The sequence below is a fragment of the Eretmochelys imbricata genome, chromosome 5, assembly GCF_965152235.1.
Source record: "Eretmochelys imbricata isolate rEreImb1 chromosome 5, rEreImb1.hap1, whole genome shotgun sequence".
Classification (NCBI taxonomy): Eukaryota; Metazoa; Chordata; order Testudines; family Cheloniidae; genus Eretmochelys; species Eretmochelys imbricata.
The window spans coordinates 89,480,318-89,504,377 of NC_135576.1; the positions used below are offsets into that span (position 1 = coordinate 89,480,318).

Genomic DNA, 24,060 nt, shown 5'->3' on the forward strand with positions numbered 1-24,060 from the left:
TGGGTGACACAGCTCCTGTATGCAAAGTTTAGTGCTAAAATCTTTAGGTTGTGATATCTTAATCATAGCTAGAGTAACAAACTTTGATGTCCTATTCCTGATGGCTTAAGACTACTAGATTTTTGGCTCTCAGAGTACATGGATGGTGCTCACCTTTCAGGGTAAGAGGAACTGATCTCCTTTCACGGAAAAAACTAATTAGGAAACTTATATTGTTATGTCTTCTGTTATCACTGTTGGAGGGGCAGCTACTTATTTTTTAAGAAAACCTGTTGAAATTTTTGAAAAACATTCTCCTTCAAGACCATTCTCCCCATCTCTCTTCCCCTGTTATGCTTACTGAAAACGTTTGGTTTTTATATAAAATGTCCTCAGTAGAAAAAAAAAAAAAACAAGGGAAGAGACTTTGGCAGAATAGTCTTTAAGCAGAATGAACGGTACTTCAACTTGCTATCAGGCACCAGCAATTCTTTAAGAAAAATGAAGCTGAATCTGTAGACACGGCTGCTAAAGATGCAGACGGATACCTAATGGGATTTTCAAAAGTGCCTAGCTCACATTTAAATAATTTTTTGGGTTTTAAATACCTATAAAGATCTGGCCCATAATTCTTTGTCACAATTTTTTTTTAATAGGGATTAACATGTTACTAATGAGGGAATCTGGGCCAGATTCGCCTCTCATACTGGTATAGAAATCAGGAGAAATGCCACTGAATCACTTATTGTGAATATTATTCTAAGCAATCATACCCCTGTTTCAACACAACTCCATAGTAAATTTAGAAACATGATAAGACATGAACAGAAAATGAGCAAAATAAATGGTCTTTCAGCCAGAATTTTTCCCATAAGGCATCAGCAGGTCTTTATGGAAAATTCTTCTGAATTTGAAAGAGAACAACTTAAGGCTCCTAATTAAGTCATTCTGTGCAAGAATTGTTATAATTTCATACCATTCTGGAATGTAGGGTAACATCCCCCTCAAGTAAAATAAAGTACTTTGTGTAGAAAACCCAAGTAACTATAGGCTAATGAGGAACAGACAAAGAAAAATGCCAAATGCTGTAAAGCCCAGATACTTAAGATAATGACTGAAATTTATGACTGCTTCCTTCCCTGGCAGACAGGAGTACAATTAGAATTCTCAAAACAACAGTTTCTTTGTGCTGGCAAGCTATGTCATGTTTATACTACTACAGATATGCTGAAGATAAAAAATTAATGGTACAGCACCCTTTATAACTCAAGGTAATAGTCAAACTTGTTATGAGGTTCTGAGTACGGGTTTGCACTTATTTTACTCCTAAATGTAAGTTATTTAGGCAATTATGATTGGAATGGGCAGGAATTAACCATTAAAGCAACTTGCAATGTACACAGGCCTCAGTTTGCACAATCACACAGAACAAGAACAAGCAAACTATTATGGGCCCCATTATCATTTCTTTTGCTGTGCAAATATAACCTGAAATTTAAATAACTGAAAACTATTTCTTTTAAAAAATATTAATGTCCTTTGCTTGACAAACCCCTGAATGAAAACTGTCAAGAAATGCACATGGCCTTTCTTTCATCATTTACTTGTATCACAGATATGGCTCACTTAGCACTGACAACCATTAGAGACAGAATAAGCATAAGGAATTATTAGCACAAATTTTCTCATCTCCCCCACAAAGAGGGCACAATTATAGATATATTTTGAATACACCAAACATGACCCAAATAAGCACAGATGGTTTTGCAACGGACTAGCCCAAGGGCATCTTTTCCCTGAGGAAGGGATATATGGCATTGGAGGCTCTGATTTCCCCAAGGATATTATCACGTCCACAAGAACTTTTGGGCTACCCCTCTCTCCTTTCCTTCCTTCACTTTATGTAAGGGGACTGTTGCCCCCTTACTAACATTCAGTGGGGGTGTTTTGGTTGGCTAACTCCCAGTACCAAAAGGGGAAGGGTCTATGGGAAATCAGGACCCTGAGACTGATAGTCCCCAGGAACAATGGGGAGAGGCCAATGCTCCAGGTCAGCCTGAATGACAGGGCGGGCAGGCTAATCAGGGAGTCAGGAGGCCAGGGGGGTCTCGTCCTCAGTGTGAGCTGGACTTGCCTGGGTCAGACAGAGTGGGGCTGAGCTAAGGAGAAAGCAGGGACCCAAGCTAAGCTGAGGGGCAGAGCTGTGCCAGATCCAGAGGGACCAGAAAAGCAGCCCAGAGAAAGCAGACCCTGTCCTAGGAGCAGAGCTTCAGCAACCAGAGCCAGAGGGGCCAGAAAAGCAGCCCACGGAGCAGGTCAGTGCTGGGAGCAGAGTCACAGAAGCAGCCTGCAGAGCAGACCCGTCCTGGGAGCAGAGCTGTAGCAACCAGAGGCAGAGGGGCTAAAGAAGCAGCCCAGGGAGCTGGAGGCGGAGCAGCAGTGCTGAGACCGAGTGGTGGAGCTGGAGCAGTCCAGAGCTGGGTGCGGTGAGCAGCTGGGGAAAGCGAGGGGGACCCTGGGCAGCGGGCCCAGCACAGGGAGACGCCTCAGCCAAGAGGCTCTGCAGGCCAGGCTTGGATTGTAACCCCGACAGGGCAGGGGCGACACTGGGAAGAAGGGTCCTACCACTTAGAGCCTGAGAGCTCTGGTGGTGGCCACACGCAAGTGTCCAACACACAGCATCCCTACAGCATAGCCAGGGCCTGAGAAGAAGGCCTGGGACTTGCAAGGAGCAGACTGAACTGCCCTGATATTCCAGAGACACTGTTTGTGATGTTCCCTGCCACAGAGCAGGTTGATGTGTTTCCTTTAACTTTTCCCATTTTTCCTTATTCTTTTTAAAATTAATTGTTGAATAACTTGCATTTGCTTTAAATTGTATGTAATGGTCAGTGGGCCAGAGAAGTGCCCAGTGTAGAGAGAGTACCGCGGAGTGGGGACACCCTAGCCCCGTCCTAGGTGACCACAGCAGGGTTGGGGGTCAAGCCCCCAGGAATCCTGGGCCCAGCCTTGTTGTGATTATGAGGACTCCCCTTCCACTCTCCTGTCTAGCAGAGTCCTCAAGGGCCAAGCTAAGAAGAAAGCAGGGACTCAAGCTAAGCTGGGGAGCAGAGCTGTGCCAGATCCAGAGGGACCAGAAAAGCAGCCCAGAGAAAGCATACCCTGTCCTGGGAGCAGAGCTGCAGCAACCAGAGCCAGAGGGCCCAGAAAAGCAGCCCACGAAGCAGGTCAGTGCTGGGAGCAGTCACAGAAGCAGCCTGCAGAGCAGTAACGGAAGTGGGAGCGAGGACTCGGATCCTTTTGCTAGCCTACTTCATTGTAGTAGTGCAGAAGCCAGAAAAGTTCCCCACAATAGCGGGACTATTCCCCCACTTACATTTATATATTTCCTTTCCCCTATAGCAGTGGTTTTCAACCTTTTTTCATTTGCGGACCCTTAAAAATGTTGAATGGAGGTGTGGTGATAATTTAATTCTTAAACTTTACTTTCCATTTTTAAAAAAATATATTTATAAAACAGAGCAAATCTATACCATGAGCTATATAATATTACATGCTAGCTAAATTTTTCTCTTCCCCTCCTGCACACAACGAGGTCAAAATTAAACAAACATTCTCTCCCTTTTTCACACAAACTGTAAATATAAATCTACATGAATAGGTATACATTCAGCAAAATACAGAACAAAATGCAAGATTTACTACTTAACTAAGCTTTCCTACGATAAATTAAAAATGAAATAAAAATTAGAAACCTATATGGGGTAAGGAGATGAACTTAAGAAGCAGAATCTTCGGAGCCTGTCCGGAGGCTGGTTGAGAGCTGTTCTAACTCACACCTGACCAACAACAGCCCCTGTGGGTCTCACTGGCTGGTGAGGATTGCTGGAGCACAACAGCAACCTGGACACACCGCTGCTCTAAGCCATGCCCCTTTATATCTGTCCTTATGTGCTTTGTCTTTATATTGGTCTAAAAGCATCTAAGACACAGTCGTCACTATACAAATAGCAGCAGCATTTGATCTTCTGCTGTTTGCAAATATTGCCTCTTTACTGATTTAAGCAGACTTTAGAAAATGTAAAGGTAAAAGATGGATTTTAGTTGCTAGGTATTCCCTTGTTTGTTCTACAGAAACACTTCATATAGTTAAATCATTTGAAATTATATTGTAGATATAAACAAAATAATCAATTTTTAAATATCCATGAACTCCATAAATACTAGCTTATATCTGTCGTCACAGTTTGCCCTTATTCTGTTTTCAGGATTAGTAGTTTTGGCCAGATAAAACCACACAAACCCCATGAAGCTTATGAGTCAGCTTTCTAATATGCCCTTGTTTTGCTGAGAAATAATGGGGAAAACATTACCAGAAGAAAACACCTAAAATGACAGAAACATCAAAGTATAGAAATGAATGGGAAAGAGAGATGAAATTTAATTTGGATAATGGGGAAAAACTCAGAGGCAAATGCTCAGTGAGCTTACATTTCCCTTCCCTATGCCTTATTAAAGAGGAAGATCATAACAAGAGATGCAAATAAACTGTCACTGCATGAAGCAAAATTATATCTATAACATCAGTTCAGTGAGAATAGTGGAGCAAGCTAGTACTGATGGGAAGCTGGCATTGTTACCTACTAGATAAAAGGAATCCAGATGCAGCTATTTACACTAACTCCACCAGTGCAAGCAGGAACAAATAAAGGCTTGCTATCATTTGGTCTAATAGCCTACAAAATACATAAGAAAGCTTTCAATTTTCAAATCATTACAGGCTGACCACACCGGAGGAGTATCCTTCAATGTCTAAAAGGGGAGCAACTGGTTCACGACTAAGGGTGAGTACTTTGCCCATGCCATCTGAGGAATAGCACAGATGACAAATGCAGATGTGCCCATGAAGAGTATGTCTACACAGACCACAGAAGCGAACCCCCCAGCCTGGGGCTGACGGACTCTAGAGCTCTAAAAATAGCTGTCTAGGCAGTGCTTTGAAGTTGTGGCTTGGGCTGGAGCCTGGGCTGTGAAGGTGAGGCAACCTCAAAGCACTAACTGTACAGCTGTTCTCAGAGAGCTATGGTGAGCCCCACTAGCCCAAGTCTGTTGAACCAGGCTGGGGGGCTCTCTTCCAAGGGCTGCACAGATATACCCCAACTTACCCTGTCTGACTGGTAGACAGGCCGAGGTGCAATATAGAACAGTGAAATGATGCTGCAAAATAAGGAAGTTATACACAGAAAAACAAAATAATTATATTAGAGAAGTTTCTGTACCTGGCCATTCCCAGACTGGAAAAGTTGGAAGGGACTATCAACACATCAATCCTGGAAAAGGGGTGGGTACCCAATATAGCATGAGCAGCTGACAGGCACTGAGGAATCAGCTCAAGAAGGATCTCTGCACAACGATCCTTAAGGCACCATGGAGCAAAGACTCGATGAGGAATGACTAGCTGAGAACTGGCAGCAGGATTTTGGAAACGGCAAGGATATGCCACATGACCACAGCTCCCTTTGATCAACCTGACAATACCACAAAATAAAATGGTTTAGTTTGACATTACAAATACATGTAGTTAAATATGTGTGCAGGAGGTGAGGAATTTCTGCAGACATCAAGGACCTAAAGCTACAGATAGGTCACATGCAAAGTTGGCTCTTTTGTATGCTCACACTGTTCATGTCAATGCAGTAGTGAAAAACCACAGGCAAAATTATTATTGATATGCTTGGGTAGAACTGATTTGGCCACTCCAATCTAAAATAAATGAAAGTGGTAACATCTTGTTTTACAAATGTCAAAAGAACATGCTTGCAAAATGCATTCACTATTCAAGACAAAACTTTGTGTATGTTTGCATTTTATAAAAAATAAATACAGAAAAGTAAATGGACAAGAAAAAAACATACAGCTCAAACTAAAGCAAAGATTCAGAGAGTTCCTAAGCTAAATATTTTTGAAACACTTAAATATTTAACCAAGTTACAAAGACAGGATTTACTTTTGTCAAAGAAAAGAGATCTGATTCATACTAAAATCAAAGTTCAATTTTTTAAATTAAAAATTCTTCAGACAAACTGTAAAAAATTGTTCCTATTACACAAAATAGCAGATTTAAATTCAGTCATAGCACAACACAAACCCTCTCTTTGGTTTCAAGTCGCAGCTTTGGAGGCTGATTTATTGTAAGCACTAGGAACAGTACTATTTGCAGGATCAGCCTCCAAACTAGTACTTTTCTATAAGCTATGATTACTTTTGCTGAATTGATGGCATGTAGCTAGCTGAGTTAATAACAATGAAATAACACCAAGAATGACATTCTTTTAAATCTACTTGGTTAATTTACCTAGGTCAGAGCACAATTAGTAAAGTTGAAATTTGACAAGGTTTTCTTTTTAGGAGGTTTGCTTTTAAGATATATTGGATATATTTCACATTTCAGATGAGTTTATACAATTTTAATGTACAATGTATCTAGAGCTTGAAATACAATGTGCTCGGGTAGCAAAATCAGAATAGATAAATCCCATTTTAAAATTCACTTCTTTAAGGAATCCTTCTTTACGGTCCTTCTCATCAAAATATCTGCTCATTGTTCAGTACCTGACCTACTGTCCCATGATTTATGTTTCTCTTGTCTACCTTTGGCGCTCCACTCTGGAAACTGTTGTTACTCTAGGGAGGGCTGGCTAGCGAACACTGTCTCCCTTCAGGCAGTGTCCTTGTGTCTTTCTATCATTTGCAAAGCAAATAATACATACAACTCCTTCAAGTGCAGGTATCTGAACTGGAACTGACACTTGAATCCAGTTATTTATGAGATATTCACTTTATGCCACCTACAATCAAAATATTTTAACATCACTTTATAAAGTTTGATAGAAAAAAATATTAAAGATGTTTGAAATGGTGGAGCAATACGAGGAAAGAAAAGTTATGAACAGTTTTAGTTTTCACATCAAGAAGCAGCAAATTAATACCTCCAGAGGGGGATAATGACTTGGATGAGAAGGAAATAGATTATAAAGTTGCTTGTAAATAACAGGATCTTTTCCCCTTTTTTATTGAGAACCAGTGTAATTGACTAAATAGCCAGCTGATGTTCCATTACATACAGGGACAGCATTATCATAATAATTATTTGTGTCTGATAGCTCCCACTATGTGCTAAAGGTGCTGTACAAACACAAAAAAGACAAGTGATACAGACGGTGGGGAAAAGGTATACAACATCCAAGTCAGGAGGTGGTTGGCTACATCCTCATAATATACGTTTTAATAAAGTGAGGATTCTAGGAGGAAACTGAGTGCAAAAAGGGATAGTTACATTGTGGGCCAGTTCAAGGAGGACAGAGTGGCAAGAAGATAACTGTGAGAAAAGCAGACAGCATATTAAGGGTGGCAGGGGGATCACTGGTGGAGCAGTGGGGACAGGATAAACACATCTAATATTATTCTCAGCAATGTCAAATGTGAGGAATGAGATATTGTTTGGAGGTACACAGAACATTCATAGAATCATAGAACTGGAAGGGACCTTGAGAGGTCATCTAGTCCAGTCCCCTGCACTTGTGGCAGGACTAAGTATTATCTAGACCATTCCTGACAGGTGTTTGTCTAACCTACTCTTAAAAATCTCCAATAATGGAGATTCCTCAACCTCTCAAGGCAATTTATTCCAGTGCTTAACCACCCTGACAGTTAGGAAGTTTTTCCTAATATCCAACCTAAATCTCCCTTTCTGCAATTTAAGCCAATTGCTTCTTGTCCTAACCTCAGAGGTTAAGAAAAACAATTCTTCCTCCTCCTCCTCGTAACAACCTTTTACATACTTGAAAACATATCATGTCCCCTCTGTCTTCTCTTTTCCAGATTAAACAAACCCAATTTTTTCAATCTTCCCTCATAGGTCATGTTTTCTAGACCTTTAATCAGTTTTGTTGCTCTTCTCTGGACTTTCTCCAATTTGTCCACATCCTTCCTGAAATGTGGTGCCCAGAACTGGACAGTCTCATCAGGAAAGCTTGCTTTTATAAAGAAGGTAAAACATAGGCCCCAGAGGATTTTTCATTAGTGAAGAAACTTCTCTATCGTTCAGATACAATTTGCTTGTTTCTAAATTGCTGTGATTCAGCCTCCAAATGACATAGAACAAACACTGAACTCCCATGAGGGAGAGTAAAAAAAACCCAAAAACAAAAAACTACAAATGGAAAATACTTGCTCTTGCAGACTATTGCACACAAAACTCTTTACTGAAAAAAGCTTCATGTAGTCCTTAAAGCATCAAGAGTCCTCTGATCTATTCCTTCCCTTACCACTAACTATGTGATCTGGGGCACATAGCTTAAATTCTCTGTGCCTCAGTCTACCCATTTGTAAAATGGAGATAGTAATGTTTACCTATCACACTGGGCTGTTGTGACTCTTAATTTATGTCTCAAATGCTATGAAATCCCTGGATCAAAAAGGGAAAAACAAACAAATAAAATCATCATCATATTTAAAGGTACTTGAATAACTGAATTTTCCCTTTGTCACTACAACTAACAACATATTTTATTGCCGCAAATCAGCAACAGTTACAGATCATAAAGCATTATATATATTAAAGCAGAATGTACACTGTAAAATAATTACAGCATATGCATTTCTATAGAGGCAATATACAACATATCACATTACAAATAGTGTGACAAAGTTCCTGCTCTACCTTGGTGGGTCTTGCGCTTATTGGTGGATTTGGTTGCCTTGGAGCTTCACGGCAGCCCTCAGCTTGGCCATATTTCTGAACCCATAGTCCAGGTCGACTCCTCCTGTGTCTGACCAGGAGTTGGGAGGATTTGGGGGGAACCCAGGCCCGCCCTCTACTCCGGGTTCTAGCCCAGGGCCCTGTGGAATGCAGCAGTCTAGAGTGCCTCCTGGAACAGCTGTGCGACAGCTACAACTCCCTGGGCTACTTCCCCATGACCTCCTACCAGCACCTTCTTTATCCTCACCACAGGACCTTCCTCCTGGTGTCTGATAATGCTTGTACACCTCAGTCCACATTCTCACTCTCAGCTTCTAGCACCTCTTGCTCCCAGCTCCTCACACACACCACAAACTGAAGTGAGCTCTTTTTTAAACCCATGTTGGGGACACTGGGGCATGGCCACTAGGTAACTCGAGGGGATGGAAGACCACAATTGTCGATGAAGCCCCCTCGCACTAGGCCCAGGTGTCCTTGGCCCCCCCTCCCGCCTGGAGGCACTCGCAGCAGCTCTGCGTACTAGGCCCAAGTGTCCTTGGCCCCCCCACCTGGAGGCACACACAGCAGTTATGCTGAGGATCTGCAACAATATGTTGCAGAGTCAGATTGCCTGAAACTAAGCAAGGCCAAACAGGGCAGATATGGAAGAACAATGCTGAATAAAGCTGCTTTATGTATAGTTTAACAAATGATACAGAGAATCAGGGAACTAGCTGGGAACTGGATTGGCTGGCTATATGGATACTTGGGGCAGCTTGCTATTGGATAAGTACGCTGGGAAAAAGGATGTATAAAAGCCTGTGTAACTTCCTGCTCTGTGTGCAGGATTTGAGATTTTATTCTCCCTGTACCTTTTTGCAGCTGCAAATAAACTTTTCTGCTTCTCCACCCCGTTGTGATTATTGGGTGTAGCACACCGGGTAACGAACCACTCAAGCTGTTGTTCAGCCTCTCGGCACTGGGTGCCAGCAACAGCTTTTGGCGTCCCTGGGTGGGCGACGAGGCTGCAATTTAGCCTTGCCCGGACCCTTCCTGGAGGTCTAGGATTGCGGCGAGAACCGACGCCCAGCGCGCACCGGTTCATCGGGGGCCTCGGAGGAGACGCGATTTGATCGACCCCAGAGGGCACAACGGTGCAACACACTCACATAGTGGAGAAGCAGTTGTGGACGGTGGTGAAGAACTGGTCCCTTAGACATGGGGGAGGAGCAGCTGCAGGCCACAGTGAAGAACCGGTCCCTTGGATAAGGTAGGAACCTTTTAAAATCCGGATTATATGCTCTGTTGGAACCTGGGGACGCCCAGAGTTACCCTGTAGGTATGGGACAGGGACAGAGCTCAGGGGGTAGGGCACGGTGTACGCCCCTAGAGTGCATTCTAGCAAACTGGAAGGTATTTGGTGCGGATCCGATGACTAAGAGCCAATTAAAATGATTCTGTACAGTTGACTGGCCTCAATATCAACTAGAGGACCAGGAGTGGTGGCCACCAGGAAGGTCAATTAATTACAACATGATCCTTCAGTTACTCCTGTTCTGTCAGAGAACAAGGAAATGGAATGAACATATGTATGCGCATTTGTTTCTGACTTTATGTACTCGACCAGATATTTTACAGCGCTGTAATCTGACTCCGACTGGTTCGGTAGCAGCTAATGTTAGTCCCCAGACCCCCACTGTAATGCAGAGCCGGTGTCCCCTTCGGCCCCTACACCCACACCTTGTAAATCCCCAATGGTTGGCCTATACCCCTTAATCACCGAAACTAAAGTCGCCCGGTCTGGATCGGACAGGCGTCCGGCCACGACTATGCAGGTTTATACTCATGTGCCCTTTAATCCTGTGGATTTGGCTGCTTTCAAAGCACAGGCAGGAGAGTTTTCCACCAACCCAAGCAGGTTTATATCAGTCTTTGAGGGGTGGCTCAGTAGTCACAAGCCGGACTGGGATGATTGTAACATCCTCCTGCAAACCCTTTTGTCTGAGGTTGAAAGACAACAGGTTGTGTCCAAGGCAAGGGAGGAGGTGCAGAGACGGTACGACCAGGATCATATTAATGTCCCTGACCCGGATGCACAAGTCCCCCGAGCAGACCCCAGGTGGAATCCAAATGATCATGGGGATATGACCCGCCTTACCTCCTATAAGGAGTTGCTTTTACATGGACTCCGTCACTCGGCTGTCCGACATAATAATTGGGCAAAGCCATATGAAGTAATGCAGGATTTAAAAGAAAGCCCAGGGGCCTTTCTACAGCGTATTCGGGACACCATTCGACAGAACACTAATGCAGACCCTGATGATCAGGCAACTGAGTCAATTATTAAGGGAATTTTTACGAGCAGAGCAGCCCAATATTAAGAGAAAGTTACAAAAAAAGGAGGATTTAATGGACATGACCATGGCACAAATCTTAGAGACTGCAAACTGAGCTTATAGTCTGAGAGAGACAGAGAAGGAGAGAAAGCAAGTGAGACTGATGGTAACAGCGGTACAGGCCGGCACTAAGAGAAGTGGCCGGGGAGGAAGGGGCCGTGGACGCGACCGTCCGGGCCCGCAGGAGAGACGACTGGGTTGCAACCAGTGTGCCCTGTGTCTACAGGAGGGACACTAAAAAAATAAGTGCCCAAAAAGAAAAGAAAAGGGGGGTGCCCCTATGATGGCGATGGTGGAGCAGGAATGGGGTGTCAGGGGAGACGGACCACCCTACCCCTGGAACCCCAAGGAAAGATGGGGTGGGAAGCTCAGAAATAGATTTTTTAGTGGACTCTGGAGCGGCCCGAACTGCCGTAAATCAGCCTCTTCAGTTGCCAGTAGCAGATTCCCTTACTGTGGTGGGAGCCACAGGCAGGGACACCAAGTGCCCAGTGTATGCCCCAGCGGAATGCGCTTTGGGAAACAGGACTATATCCCACAAGCTGGTATACCTCCCTGAGTGTCCAACACCTCTGCTGGGACGGGATCTACTTTCTCGCCTCGGTGCCACCCTGCATTTTACTGAAGACGAAATAACCCTTACCTTACCCCCTCAGAATGCATGGATCATGACCCTTGCAGTTGAACCCTCAGCCATGCAAGCCCCAGAATGGAGCCCGTGGGAAGACCAGGTGTACCCCCTCGTGTGGGCATCAGGGATTCCAGGAAAGGCCACCCACCAGACCCCCATTACTATTCAGCTTATACCAGGGAAAGGCCCAGTGCAAGCAAAACAGTATCCAATCAAGAGGGAAGCCAGAGAAGGTTTACAGGAAACTATAGATCGATTCCTAATGTATGGTATTCTCCGGGAATGTCAGTCAGCCTGGAACACTCCCATTCTACCCGTACAGAAGCCTGATGGCACGTAACGGCTGGTACAGGACCTAAGGGCAGTCAATGAACGGGTTAAGACTCTGCACCCTCTTGTCCCTAACCCGTACACCTTATTGGCTTCTATAGGGGGACAGTATACCCATTTTTCAGTCCTTGATCTGAAAGATGTTTTCTTTACCATCCCAGTTGCCACCCCGTCACAGGAGATCTTCTCCTTCGAGTGGGAGGACCGAAAAAGGGTTAAAAAGCAACTTTGCTGGACAGTGTTGGCCCAGGGATTTAAAAACTCCCCCACCCTCTTTGGCCAGGCTCTGGCCAGGGACCTACAGGAGTGGGATAATGAGGAGGCCCTCCTTCTGAAGTATGTAGATGATTTGTTAATTGCCACTGTGGGCCAAACACCCTGCCTTAAAGCCACCGTGAGCCTCCTGAATTTTATTGGACTCCGGGGATATCGGGTAGCACGGAGTAAGGCTCAAATTGCCCTCCCAGAGGTACGGTACCTCGGGTTTCACATACGGCAAGGGGAGCGTCAGCTTTCAAGCAAAAGAAAGGAAGCTATCTGTCAAGTTCCTACCCCAAGTAACCGTAAGCGGCTCAAGGCATTTCTGGGTATGGCAGGCTTTTGCAGGATATGGATCCCAGAGTTTGGACTGTGGGCTAAACCCCTGTACGACTGTGTAAAAGGAGTGGATCATGACCCCTTCTATTGGACCCCAGAGGCTGATAGGGCATTTAAAATCCTGAAAAGAAAACTGATGGAAGCCCTGGCTCTGGGCCTGCCGGATCTCTCTAAGCCGTTTCAGTTTTATGTACATGAACGAAGGGGGGTGGCCCTAGGAGTGCTTACACAGCTGTTAGGAGCATGGAGACATCCCGTGGCTTATTTTTCTAAGCAATTGGATCAGGTTGCAAAGGGTTGGCCGGCACGTTTACGGGCGGTCGCGGCTACTGCCCTATTGCTTGAGAAAGCCAAGAAGCTAACATTGGGAGGGGTTATGCAAATCTATACTCCCCATATGGTCCGAACCTTATTGGATGCAAAAGGAGGGCTTTGGCTCACCCAGACTCGGATTGCTCGGTACCAGGCTAAGCTGTTAGAGAACTCTGAAGTCACCTTACAGCCTTGCCCCTCCCTTAACCCAGCCACCCTCTTGCCAGAAACAGAGGAACAGAAACATGACTGTTTAGAGATCATAGATGTCCAGTACTCCAGCTGTCCGGATTTAAAGGATGTACCCTCCCAAACGCAGATTATGAGTGGTACACTGATGGTAGCAGTACTGTAATAGATGGGCAAAGGAGGGCGGGTTATGCTGTTGTGACCCTCCATGACACCGTGGAAGCTGAAGGTTTGCCTGCTGGGACCTCTGCCCAGCTTGCCGAACTGATAGCCCTGACCTGTGCACTTGAACTGTCAAAAGGAAAGCGGGTCAACATTTTTACTGATTCAAAGTATGCTTTTGGTGTGCTGCATGCTCATGCTGGCCTATGGAAGCAAAGGGGAATGCTGACAGCCCAAGGCTCCCCAGTCGAGTACGGGCCCCAAATCCTCCAGTTCCTAGAAGCCGTACAACTTCCCTCGGAAGTGGCGGTGGTACACTGTAAAGCCCATCAAAGGGAGGATCAAGATGTGGCCAGAGGTAATGCCCGGGCAGATAGAGAGGCTAAGCATGCTGCCACCCTGCCATCCCCTCAGACTGAGAACGCCCATATGCATGCCCTTATCCCATCAGTAGGGGAACTTCCAACCCCTCAGTACTCTGGGGAGGAGAGACAGCTAACTGACAAACTCGGTCTCCGGGAAAAGGAGGGATGGCTCCATTCCCCAGAAGGGAAGGTCCTCTTACCAAAGGGCCTAATCCGGCCAGTGCTGCAGAAACTACATCAAACCACTCATGCTGGCAGGGAAGCACTTATCCAACTAATGGGAAAATACTTTATCACTTCCGGACTCCGACCCCTGGCTGCCCAGGTACAAGCAGACTGCTTAGTCTGCCAAAAGAATAACCCCCGACCGGGACATCCTGTGCCACCAGCTGCCCTAGAACCCACTCCGGGCCCTGGACAAGTGTGGCAAATAGACTTTACTGAGTTTCCCCGGACCCAAGGGTTCAAATATTTCCTTGTTATAGTGGATCGGTTCAGCGGATGGCCAGAAGCCTTCCCATGCCGTAACTGCACTGCCAGAACAGTGGCCCTCAAGTTTGTTAAGGAGATCATTCCTCGCTTTGGACTCCCCCTGTGGATGGAATCTGACAACGGGACACACTTCACGTCAAAAATCATTCAAAGCATCTCATATGCCTTACAGATCCCCTGGAAACTCCATACGCCCTGGAGACCGCAAGCCAGTGGTGTAGTGGAGCGTACCAATCAGACCCTTAAACGGCATCTCTCAAAAGTGTGCCAAGAAGCCTCACTGCGATGGCCTAATGCTTTGCCCCTCGTCCTACTCCGTATCCATGTTCTCCCAAAGGGTAGATTAGGGCTCAGTCCCTTTGAAATTATGTTTGGAAGGGCATGGCCTATGAATGGCACCCCAGTTCTGTCAGGGGAATGGGAGTTGGGTAATGGTTTTTTGTCACAGTATATGTGTTCCCTGTCTGCTGTTCTCTTGTCTCTTCACAGGTATACCAAGGATTCCCAGCCTCTCCCCTTGGACACTCCCATCCACTCATTACAGCCTGGTGACTCTGTGCTTGTTCGCACCTGGAAAGACTAGCCTCTCCAGGAAAAGTGGAAAGGACCCTATACCGTCCTGCTGATCTCCCATACAGCGGCAAAGATCGAGGGACACAAGAACTGGATCCATCACTCTCTGAAGGCAGTACCCGCCCCCTATTCAGCAGAACAGTGGACCGTCCAACCTGCTGACTCCTCATCTAGTGCCTATCTCGGGCTAAAGCTACTGTTTAAAAGACACAAATAGCGGGCACCTTAATGCTAAAATGGGCCCACCCAAGTACTGGAGACCCTGGGTTGGAAAGACTCTGGTGATAATTAATTGGGTAACATTGTTATTCTCTGTATTGGTATTTCCAAACTGTGCATATCAGGAGCATAACTCCTTTGTTTTGCTTGCGCACCATGTTGCTAATTTAACAAACCAGACTGATTGCTGGGTATGTGCTCCAACTCCACTATCCCCCAAAACGGGAATGTCCCTTGACGTGCTGCCCTTGACCCTAGCAGAATTAGCCACCACCAAAGAGCAGGAAAGAACGGACTCGCCGTTCTGGAACAAGACCTCTTTACAGCAGGCCACCTATCAGGACCAGGAATATTCAGTTGCTGCACTCACTGAGGGAGTGTTAGGTTTTACCTGAAACCAATCTGATCACTATGGGCGTCCTGTGGGAAAAAGCTCCTGTGTTATTACACAGTGGGCTGATGGGTATTGGATAAAGACCAACAGGGGAGGCTAACAGTGTGGGTGTAATGGTTCCTCCCCTTTTAGGGAAACTCTTACAAATAATCTTACCACAAAAAAGGGGTTTGGAAATGTAACTTGCTGTCCAGTTAACATCTCCAATGTAGCAAGCCAATGGTGGGTTTGTAGTGGTCCCTATGGCGAGTGTAATTTGAACGGCACAATTAGAAATGCCCCCACTTGTACCCAATCAGGAGGATGGGATGCCCCCCTAGGGGCATATGAACTGTTTGGAAAAGCAGCCTTAAATATCCCAGGAATCCCCTTAAGAAACAGTGCTCACTGGGCCCTACAGGGTCACTATTTTGTATGTGGCCGAAAGGCTTACAAGGTGCTGCCAGCCAACTGGACAGGTAGCTGTTATATAGCTCATGGAGTTCCTCATCTTTCCATAACTGCCACACTGCCCAAGGGAAAGATTAGAAATGCCCGAGACACCTCTGTTGAGTCACGAGAAAAGACCCTGCGGCGACTGACTACAGCATTGGAGGGCAATATGAAGAATCCCCTCACAACCGAGAAGCTTGTAGGGTGCTCTGTACTGGGAATAGCGCCACTGTTTACCGGGCCAGCCATGGCATGCATAGGCCACGATACTATAGGGCTGCAGATGGTACTTGAGAAGGTGGCCTTAGAGTTAAAGGACTCGGTTAGTGATTTAGGGTCAGCAGTAAAAACATTAAATAAAGAGATACAGTAGCTCAGGACGTTTTCCCTCCAAAACAGGCTGGCTTTGGACTATCTCTTGGCATCCCAAGGAGGGGTTAGTGCCCTCATCAGGCCCCGATGTTGTGTATATGTAAATGATAGCAGTTAGGAGATCTATGAAAAGGTGATACAGGCTGAGGCCCATGCCCGAGCCGGAGCACAGGCTGCTTATACTGCCCCAGAGAATGATTGGTTGCAAACCTTGTTTTCAGGCTGGGGTTTGTCGTCTTGGCTTGGTGGTTTATTTAGCCTGCTATTGAAAATTCTCTTTCCTGTATTGCTTGTATTACTGGTATTATGCTGTGCAGTATCATGTGTTAGGGCCCTTTTGCAAAAGTTAATAAGTCACTCTCTTCAGGGCTACCACAAAGTGCTTATGCAAAGTCCTATTGTAAAGAAATAAGTTTCCCAAGTGAGAAAACTCAGAGCCAAGGTTGTTGAGTGTTCTCAAAGGGGGGAGTTGTTGGGGACATTGGGGCATGGCCACTAGGTAACTCGAGGGGATGGAAGACCACAATTGTCGATGAAGCCCCCTCGCACTAGGCCCAGGTGTCCTTGCCCCCCCGCCCCACCTGGAGACACTCGCAGCAGCTCTGCGTACTAGGCCCAAGTGTCCTTGGCCCCCCCACCTGGAGGCACACACAGCAGTTATGCTGAGGATCTGCAACAATATGTTGCAGAGTCAGATTGCCTGAAACTAAGCAAGGCCAAACAGGGCAGATATGGAAGAACAATGCTGAATAAAGCTGCTTTATGTATAGTTTAACAAATGATACAGAGAATCAGGGAACTAGCTGGGATCTGGATTGGCTGGCTATATGGATTACTGGGGCAGCTTGCTATTGGATAAGTATGCTGGGAAAAAGGATGTACAAAAGCCTGTGTAACTTCCTGCTCTGTGTGCAGGATTTGAGATTTTATTCTCCCTGTACCTTTTTGCAGCTGCAAATAAACTTTTCTGCTTCTCCACCCCGTTGTGATTATTGGGTGTAGCACACCGGGTAACGAACCACTCAAGCTGTTGTTCAGCCTCTTGGCACTGGGTGCTGGCAACACCCAGGTGACCTGATTAGCCTGTCTTAATTGATTCTAGCAGCTCCTTGATTAGAACACCTACACTAATCAGCCTGTCTGTCTTAATTGTCTCCAGAAGATTCCTGATTGTTCTGGAACCTTCCCTGTTACTTTACCCAGGGAAAAGGGACCTACTTAGCCTGCTCTCCTGCTGCTGCCCTCTGGCCTGGGCTTTCCTTGCTTTTTGCCCCTGCTTTCGGCTTCCCCCCGACCGGGCCAGACGCTCTCCCCTCTTTCTTTTCTTTTTGTTGTTTTTTTTCTCTTTCTCTGCTGTTCCTAGAGTGCTGGCCGGCTGCCAGCCGGCTGTTAGCCCCGCCCCGCCTGCCCTCGGATACTGCTGCTGCTCCAGCTGAAACCTCCCGCCCCGAGGGGGGGGGGCCTGCCGACCCACTTCCCTGAAGCGGGGGAGTGGAAGGACCCAGCCCCCAGACCCAGCCGCTTGCTGTTTGTCTGTGGATCCATCTCCGGTTGAGAGGACTCTTATCACTTGCTCCGGCATTTCTGGAATGCAAAAAAGAAAACCTGGAACAAACAGAGAAAAAGCAGTCCACTGGAGGAACACAGCCCAGGGAATCTACAAATCGCCGTGGAGGAGGCCTAAGACTGAGTAACTTTCGAACTGTGCTCTCACGTGGGGGGAGGCCTTAACTGTGTCTTAACTGTGTCCTCCCAACCCCCACAATATGATCTTCACCCCCCCACAACTCTACCATCTTTGCTGGCTAACATCTGCCTCTGGACTCAGCTGCTCACCCTGATTTCACTGTGGGCCAGAAGCACCAGCCAACCAAACAGGACTCTCTGGACAAGCGTATGGTGGTTCATGTGCCCCCCCCGAATTGTCCACCCCACAGCTTGTCCCTTTCTACCTGACCCCAACTCCTGTTAATCACCTGCCACCGCCCCTGCTGGGGCATCGGCAATGGAGGGCACCGGGGTGACCTCCGCCACTGCCATGCCCATCGCTTCCCCAGATTCTAGGGAACCCACCAGCTGGCAGGAAAGGCTAGGGCAAGAAGAAGGGGAAGGGTGCCACTAAAACCCCGTGGCCCCCCATGGCAGGGGCCACCCACACTGCTGCAGCCCCACCACCGACCACAGCGTCCTCCCCGGCTACCCCCTCCACCAGCTCTGCAGCTGTCCCTCCCTCAGCCCCCAGGATGTATGCCTGGACTGCGGCAGCCCCCCCGCCTGCCGCCTCATCATCTCTCCTGCCCACCACCTCCACCACCATCAATAGCGGCCGGGGCCCCTTTCCCGCCATGACAAGGAAGCACGGTGTCTGATGCCTTCTGGTGCCCGCCTCGCCCCACGTGGAGATCTACATGCGGGCGTTGGCGAGGGTGGTGGGGCCCTCGGCCATTGTGGCGGCCTCCAAAATGTACGGGAAGGTCGTTGTACGGGAGGCTGCTGCCCAGGAAGCGGTGGAGAGGGGCCTGGCAGTGGGGGGATGTTTGTCCCCCTAGAGCCACTAGAGGACCTGGGCGTCCACCTGGTCCTGACCTCTGTCCCTCCTTTTCTCCCCAATGCTGCCTTGTTACCCGCCCTTTCCACCCTGGAGAAACCTGTTTCTGTTATCAGCCCTCTCCCGTTGGGCTGCAAGGACCTCACCCTTCGTCACATCTTTTCCTTCCGCTGGCAAGTGCAGCTTCTACTGCCGTCGGCGGCGCGTGATGGAGAGGCGCTCGAGGGGTCCTTCCTAGTCCCCCACCAGGGGGCCCGTTACCGGGTGTATTTCTCCATGGGGGAAGCCCGGTGCTACCTCTGCCGTGCATCAGGGCATGTCCAGAGGGACTACCCCTTAGCCCGGCAAGGAGGGGCATCTGGGATCCCCGAGACCCGGCAGGACATCAGCCCCGTCATTGCCGATGCCCCTGGCCGCCCGATACCTGAACCTGCCCCTCCTCCTCTTCGGACCACCGCTGCTCCCACTCAGGCCCAAGGGGCACCTCCCCCACAACGCCCAGATGAGCGGGAGGCTCTGGTGGGGCCTATAGAGGAGGGTGTGGCAGAGATACCACCAGGCATGGGAGAGAGCCTGCCCCAGGGAGAATCCTCCCTCCCTTATGCCGCCCCACCATCCCGCCCCTAAGTCCCTGAGCCATCGCCTTTACCCACTGACAGGACTCCTGCTAACCAACCCCCAGATGATGCCATGGAGGGTTGGGCCCTAGTCCAGGGGAAGCGAGGCAAGTGGAAGGCTCGAGCTCCGCCTCATTTACCCGAGGTGGAGGCCCCCTGGAAGACCAGGAAGGGGGGCACCGATGCCGAACCTTCCGCTTTGCCCACAAGTGCATCCCATCCACCGGTGTCAGCCGGGAAAGACGTGGTAGCACCGGAGCGTAGTGTCTCCCCTCCACGGGAGACCCTCCCCTCCGAGACCCTCGAGGAAGCCCCTTCTGTCCTGACACTACCCGAAGCCCCTGTGAACCCTGAGGCAACCATCGGGGCGGGTGCCAGCGGGGAGAACCCCGGAGTGACGGAAAGTGTCCTCTCTTCCATGTTCGAGGAGATTGAGGCCCTAGATCTGACCCCGGTTGCCCGGGGGAGGACGACCTTTTGCCAGCAAACCTCGATTTGGGCGACCTCACTCCACCCCTCTTTTCCCCATGCTCCCTCCCCCTAACTGCTGCTTCTGCTCCCACCTCCGAGGAGCCCCTGGACTCCTTCATCGACCTGGCCGCTGACGGCACCCCGCTGACGACCACCAAGCCTGCTCAGGTGACAGCCAGCGCCATGCGGCCGGGACACAAGTCGCCAGGGGCACCCACCGTTGGTGAGCACCAATCGCCTTCCTTCCCAGGTGGGGACCCAACAGAAGATAATCCACCTCGTGATGCTGTGGCCGCTAAATCCACCATAGAGCCCGCGCCCAGTATCACTGAGAGCTCCCTCCCCACCCCCTTAACCCTCGAGCCTGATCGGGACATGCCACCATCCAGCTACTTGCCTCCCGAAACCCAGAACCTCGCCTCTGCCCCTGCCCCTATCCAGTCTACCTCCTGCGATGTTATCGCTGCCCCTGGGGCTGTCTCCTTCCCTTTTCCAACCGATGACTCCCAGGGAGCGGCCTTTGTGTTCTCCTGCCCCGACCCATTAAGGGCTGCTATTTTCCCTCCACCGCCCCCTATCACCCCAGGGCTTGAGACGGGCCTAGAAGCTCCAGCCCATCAGGCACCCCGTCAGGGGTCCACACCCTGCTTGCCCGTTTTAGTGGGCCACAGGGCTGCACCAAGGGCGCCACCGGGGAACAACTGGGAAACTGTAACCCCAACCCACCATGAGCTGTGAGGAGAGCTGCAGAAGTTTTTAGAGGCTGTCTGTGGCTCCCGCAGCAAGGTACAACTTGCTCTCCAGCGATGGGGGGACTTTTTTCAAATCCTCCGGGCCACAAGGGCCCTCATGGGGGAAGGTAAAGGGACGGAGAAGCAGGATGTCGTGGCCTACTGGCAGGTCCATATCTTCCGTGACCAATTACTCACCTAGGAGATGGGTCAAGGACTGTTGCGCGACCCACTGCGGGATGCGAGCAGCCCTGCCAGTGAGGATCCCCCCGGCCCTCCCCATGACACCTCTCATCATCGCAACATTGAACACCCGGGGTTGCAGGATGGCTCTCCGCAGGTCCCAGGTGCTCTCCTTCCTTCGGGAGGGAGGGTACTCTGTGATTTTCCTGCAGGAGACCCATACGGATCCGACCGCTGAAGATAGTTGGCGACTGGAGTGGGGGGATAGGGTCTACTTTAGCCATGCCACGGTTTCGCAGGCTGGAGTGGGGACCTTGTTCTCCCCTGACCTATGGCCCGAGGTGCTAGGGGTCGCCGAGGCCGTGCTGGGTCGCCTGCTGCACCTCCGGGTCCGTATAGAGGGGATTGTGGTTAACCTCGTTAATGTCTATGCCCCGACATCGGGCCCGGAGCGGCTGCAATTCTATCAGCAGGCGTCCACCTCCCTCGGCACCTGAGATTCTCACGAGTGCCTGGTCCTGGGAGGGGATTTTAATACTACCCTCGAGGAGCGAGACCGCTCAGGGACCGAGCAGAGCCCGGCCGCCGTGGACACCCTCCGAGAGATAGTTGAACATCACTCCCTAGTAAACATCTGGCGTGACCACCACCCGGATGACACTTCCACGTTCACCTTTGTCCGGGTGGAAACCCATCGGTCGAGCCACTCCCGGTTGGACTGCATTTATTTATCACGCTTCCATCTCCCACGAGCCCACTCCAGCATTTGGCTGGCCCCATTTTCTGACCATCACCTAGCCACCATGACAGCCTCCCTCTGTGCGGAGAGGCCGGGGCTGGCCTACTGGCATTTTACCAACAGCCTGTTGGAGGATGAGGGCTTCGTGACGTCCTTCCGGGAATTCTGGCTGGCCTGGTGAGGGCAGCGGCGTGTCTTTCCCTAGGCGCGGTGATGGTGGGACCCGGGGAAGGTGCGCGCCAGGCTTTTCTGCCTCGACTACACCCCGGGGCACCAGCCGACGGAGAAATGCGGCGATAGAGCAGTTGGAACGGGAGGTCTTAGAGCTGGAGGCGTCTGGCTGCCAGCGCCGAGGACCCGCTCCTCTGCGGAGTGTGCCGGGAGAAGCAGGAGGAGCTCCGGGCCCTTGAGGACCATCGGGCCCGGGGTGCCTTTGTTCAATCCCGCATCCGCCTCCTTCGGGAGATGGATCGCGGCTCCCGCTTCTTCTATGCCCTGGAGAAAACGAGGGGGGCCAAGAAACACGTCACCCGCCTCCTGGCAGAAGACGGCACCCCCTCACGGAACCGGCGGAGACATGCGGGAGGGCCCGAGCCTTCTACGCAAGTCTTTTCTCCCTGGATCCGACCGACCCTGGTGCTTGCAGAGTGCTTTGGGAGGAGCTCCCTACGGTCAGCGTGAGCGACCGAAACCGGCTAGAGTTGCCTCTGTCTCTGGCCGAGTTCTCGGAAGCCCTCCGTCGTATGCCCACTAATAAGTCTTCAGGCATGAACGGGCTGACCATGGAGTTCTACCGCGTGTTTTGGGACGTCCTCGGCCCAGACCTAGTCACCATCTGGGCTGAGTCTCTGCAGAGCGAGGTCCTCCCTCTTTCATGCATGCGAGCTGTGCTCGCCTTACTGCCGAAGAAGGGGGACCTCCGCGATTTACGAAATTGGCATCCTGTCTCGCTCCTCAGCACGGACTACAAAATCGTAGCGAAAGCAATCTTGCTGCGGCTAGGGTCTGTGCTGGCAGATGTGATCCAGCCAGACCAGACCTACACCGTCCCGGACCGCAGTATCTTTGATAACCTATTTCTGGTTCGGGACCTTTTGGAACTCAGGCGTAGAGACGGTCTGTCGTTTGCCCTCCTGTCCCTAGATCAGGAGAAGACGTTCGATAGGGTAGGCCACGGGTACCTCCTGAACACTCTGCGAGCGTTTGGCTTCGGACCCCAGTTCGTGGGTTTTCTCCGCGTGCTGTATGCCTCCACAGAGTGTCCGGTTAAGCTCAACTGGAACCTGACCAAACCGGTCAGCTTTGGGCGAGGAGTACGGCAGGGGTGCCCCCTCTCGGGCCAGCTGTACGCTCTGGCGATCGAACCCTTCCTCTGCCTCCTCTGCAGGAAGTTGACAGGGTTGGTGCTGTGGGAGCCGGCTGGTCCTGTTGGCGTACGCTGATGACGTGCTCCTCGTGGTCCAGGACTTGGGCGACTTGGCACGGGTGGAGGCTTGCCAAGCCATCTATTTGGCAGCCTTCTCTGCCCGGGTCAACTGGGTCAAGAGCTCTGGCTTGGCGGTAGGAAAGCTTCCCTCCCACCCGCGCTTCAGACCATCCGGTGGAGCGCGGGTCCACTGCTCTACCTGGGCGTTTACCTTTCTGCCACGCTTCCCTCTCCGCCGGAGAACTGGGAAAATTTAGAGGGCAGGGTGATAGAGCGGCTCCGGAAATGGACGGAACTACTCCTATGTCTCTCCCTTCATGGGACAGCGCTGATGCTTAATCAACTAGTCCTGTCCAAGCTCTGGTACCGGCTCAACACCCTGGTCCCTGCCCCGGGTTTCCTGACCAACCTCCAGACATCGATTCTGGGGTTCTTTTGGTCAGGAATGCACTGGGCCCCTGTAGGGGTTCTTCATCTACCCCTGAAGGAAGGAGGACAGGGACTGAAGTGTCTGCACACTTAGGTCTGCGTCTTCCGCCTCCAGGCCCTACAGAGGCTCCTTTATAGTGCAGGCAGTTCAGCGTGGAGCATACTGGCGCACGCCATCCTGCGCCGCATCCGAGGACTCCAATATGACCGGCAGCTGTTTTATCTCTGTTCAGGAGGTCTTCTGCGAGACCTCTCCAGGCTGCCGGTCTTCTACCAGGACCTCCTCCGGACTTGGAAAAGGTTTTTAATGACCAGGTCCGTGGCGGCCACTGAGGGGGCAGATCTCCTCGCGGAGCCCCTGCTACACAACCCCCAGTTCCATGTGCACGTGGCAGAGTCCCGCTCGGTGTGCCAGAGCCTGATCCTGGCAGAAGTCATGAGAGTCGGAGACCTCCTGAACTACGACTGGGGAGACTGGCTGGATCCCCTGGCTGGATCCCCTGAGCTCGGCGCATGGGGCTCTCCAGACCTCGTACCCCCCCGGCGCATACTTCAGGAGGTGAAGGCTGCTTTGCCGCCCGCTGCTCGAGCTTACCTCGACTGGGTCCTGCTCGTGGGCACGCCCTGCCCACCCTCTATCCCAGGCCCGCCGGACCTTTTAATTGGAACCCTGCCCTGCAGATCCAATCGACCCCCTCACCCCTTTACGGCAAGCCGGCTGCATGAACTGCAG

General features: G+C 49.9%; 1 protein-coding gene across 12 annotated transcripts in view; it reads right to left on the minus strand.

The window, feature by feature from the left end:
- The window catches only part of AOPEP (aminopeptidase O (putative)), a 389,108-nt gene that overhangs the window by 272,327 nt on the left and 92,721 nt on the right, over window positions 1-24,060 (minus strand). For all 12 annotated transcript variants that reach the window (XM_077817475.1, XM_077817474.1, XM_077817471.1 and 9 more), the window contains one exon: window positions 5,259-5,507. In XM_077817475.1, the coding sequence (XP_077673601.1) occupies window positions 5,259-5,507 (249 nt within the window). The remainder of the gene's footprint in view (window positions 1-5,258; window positions 5,508-24,060) is intronic.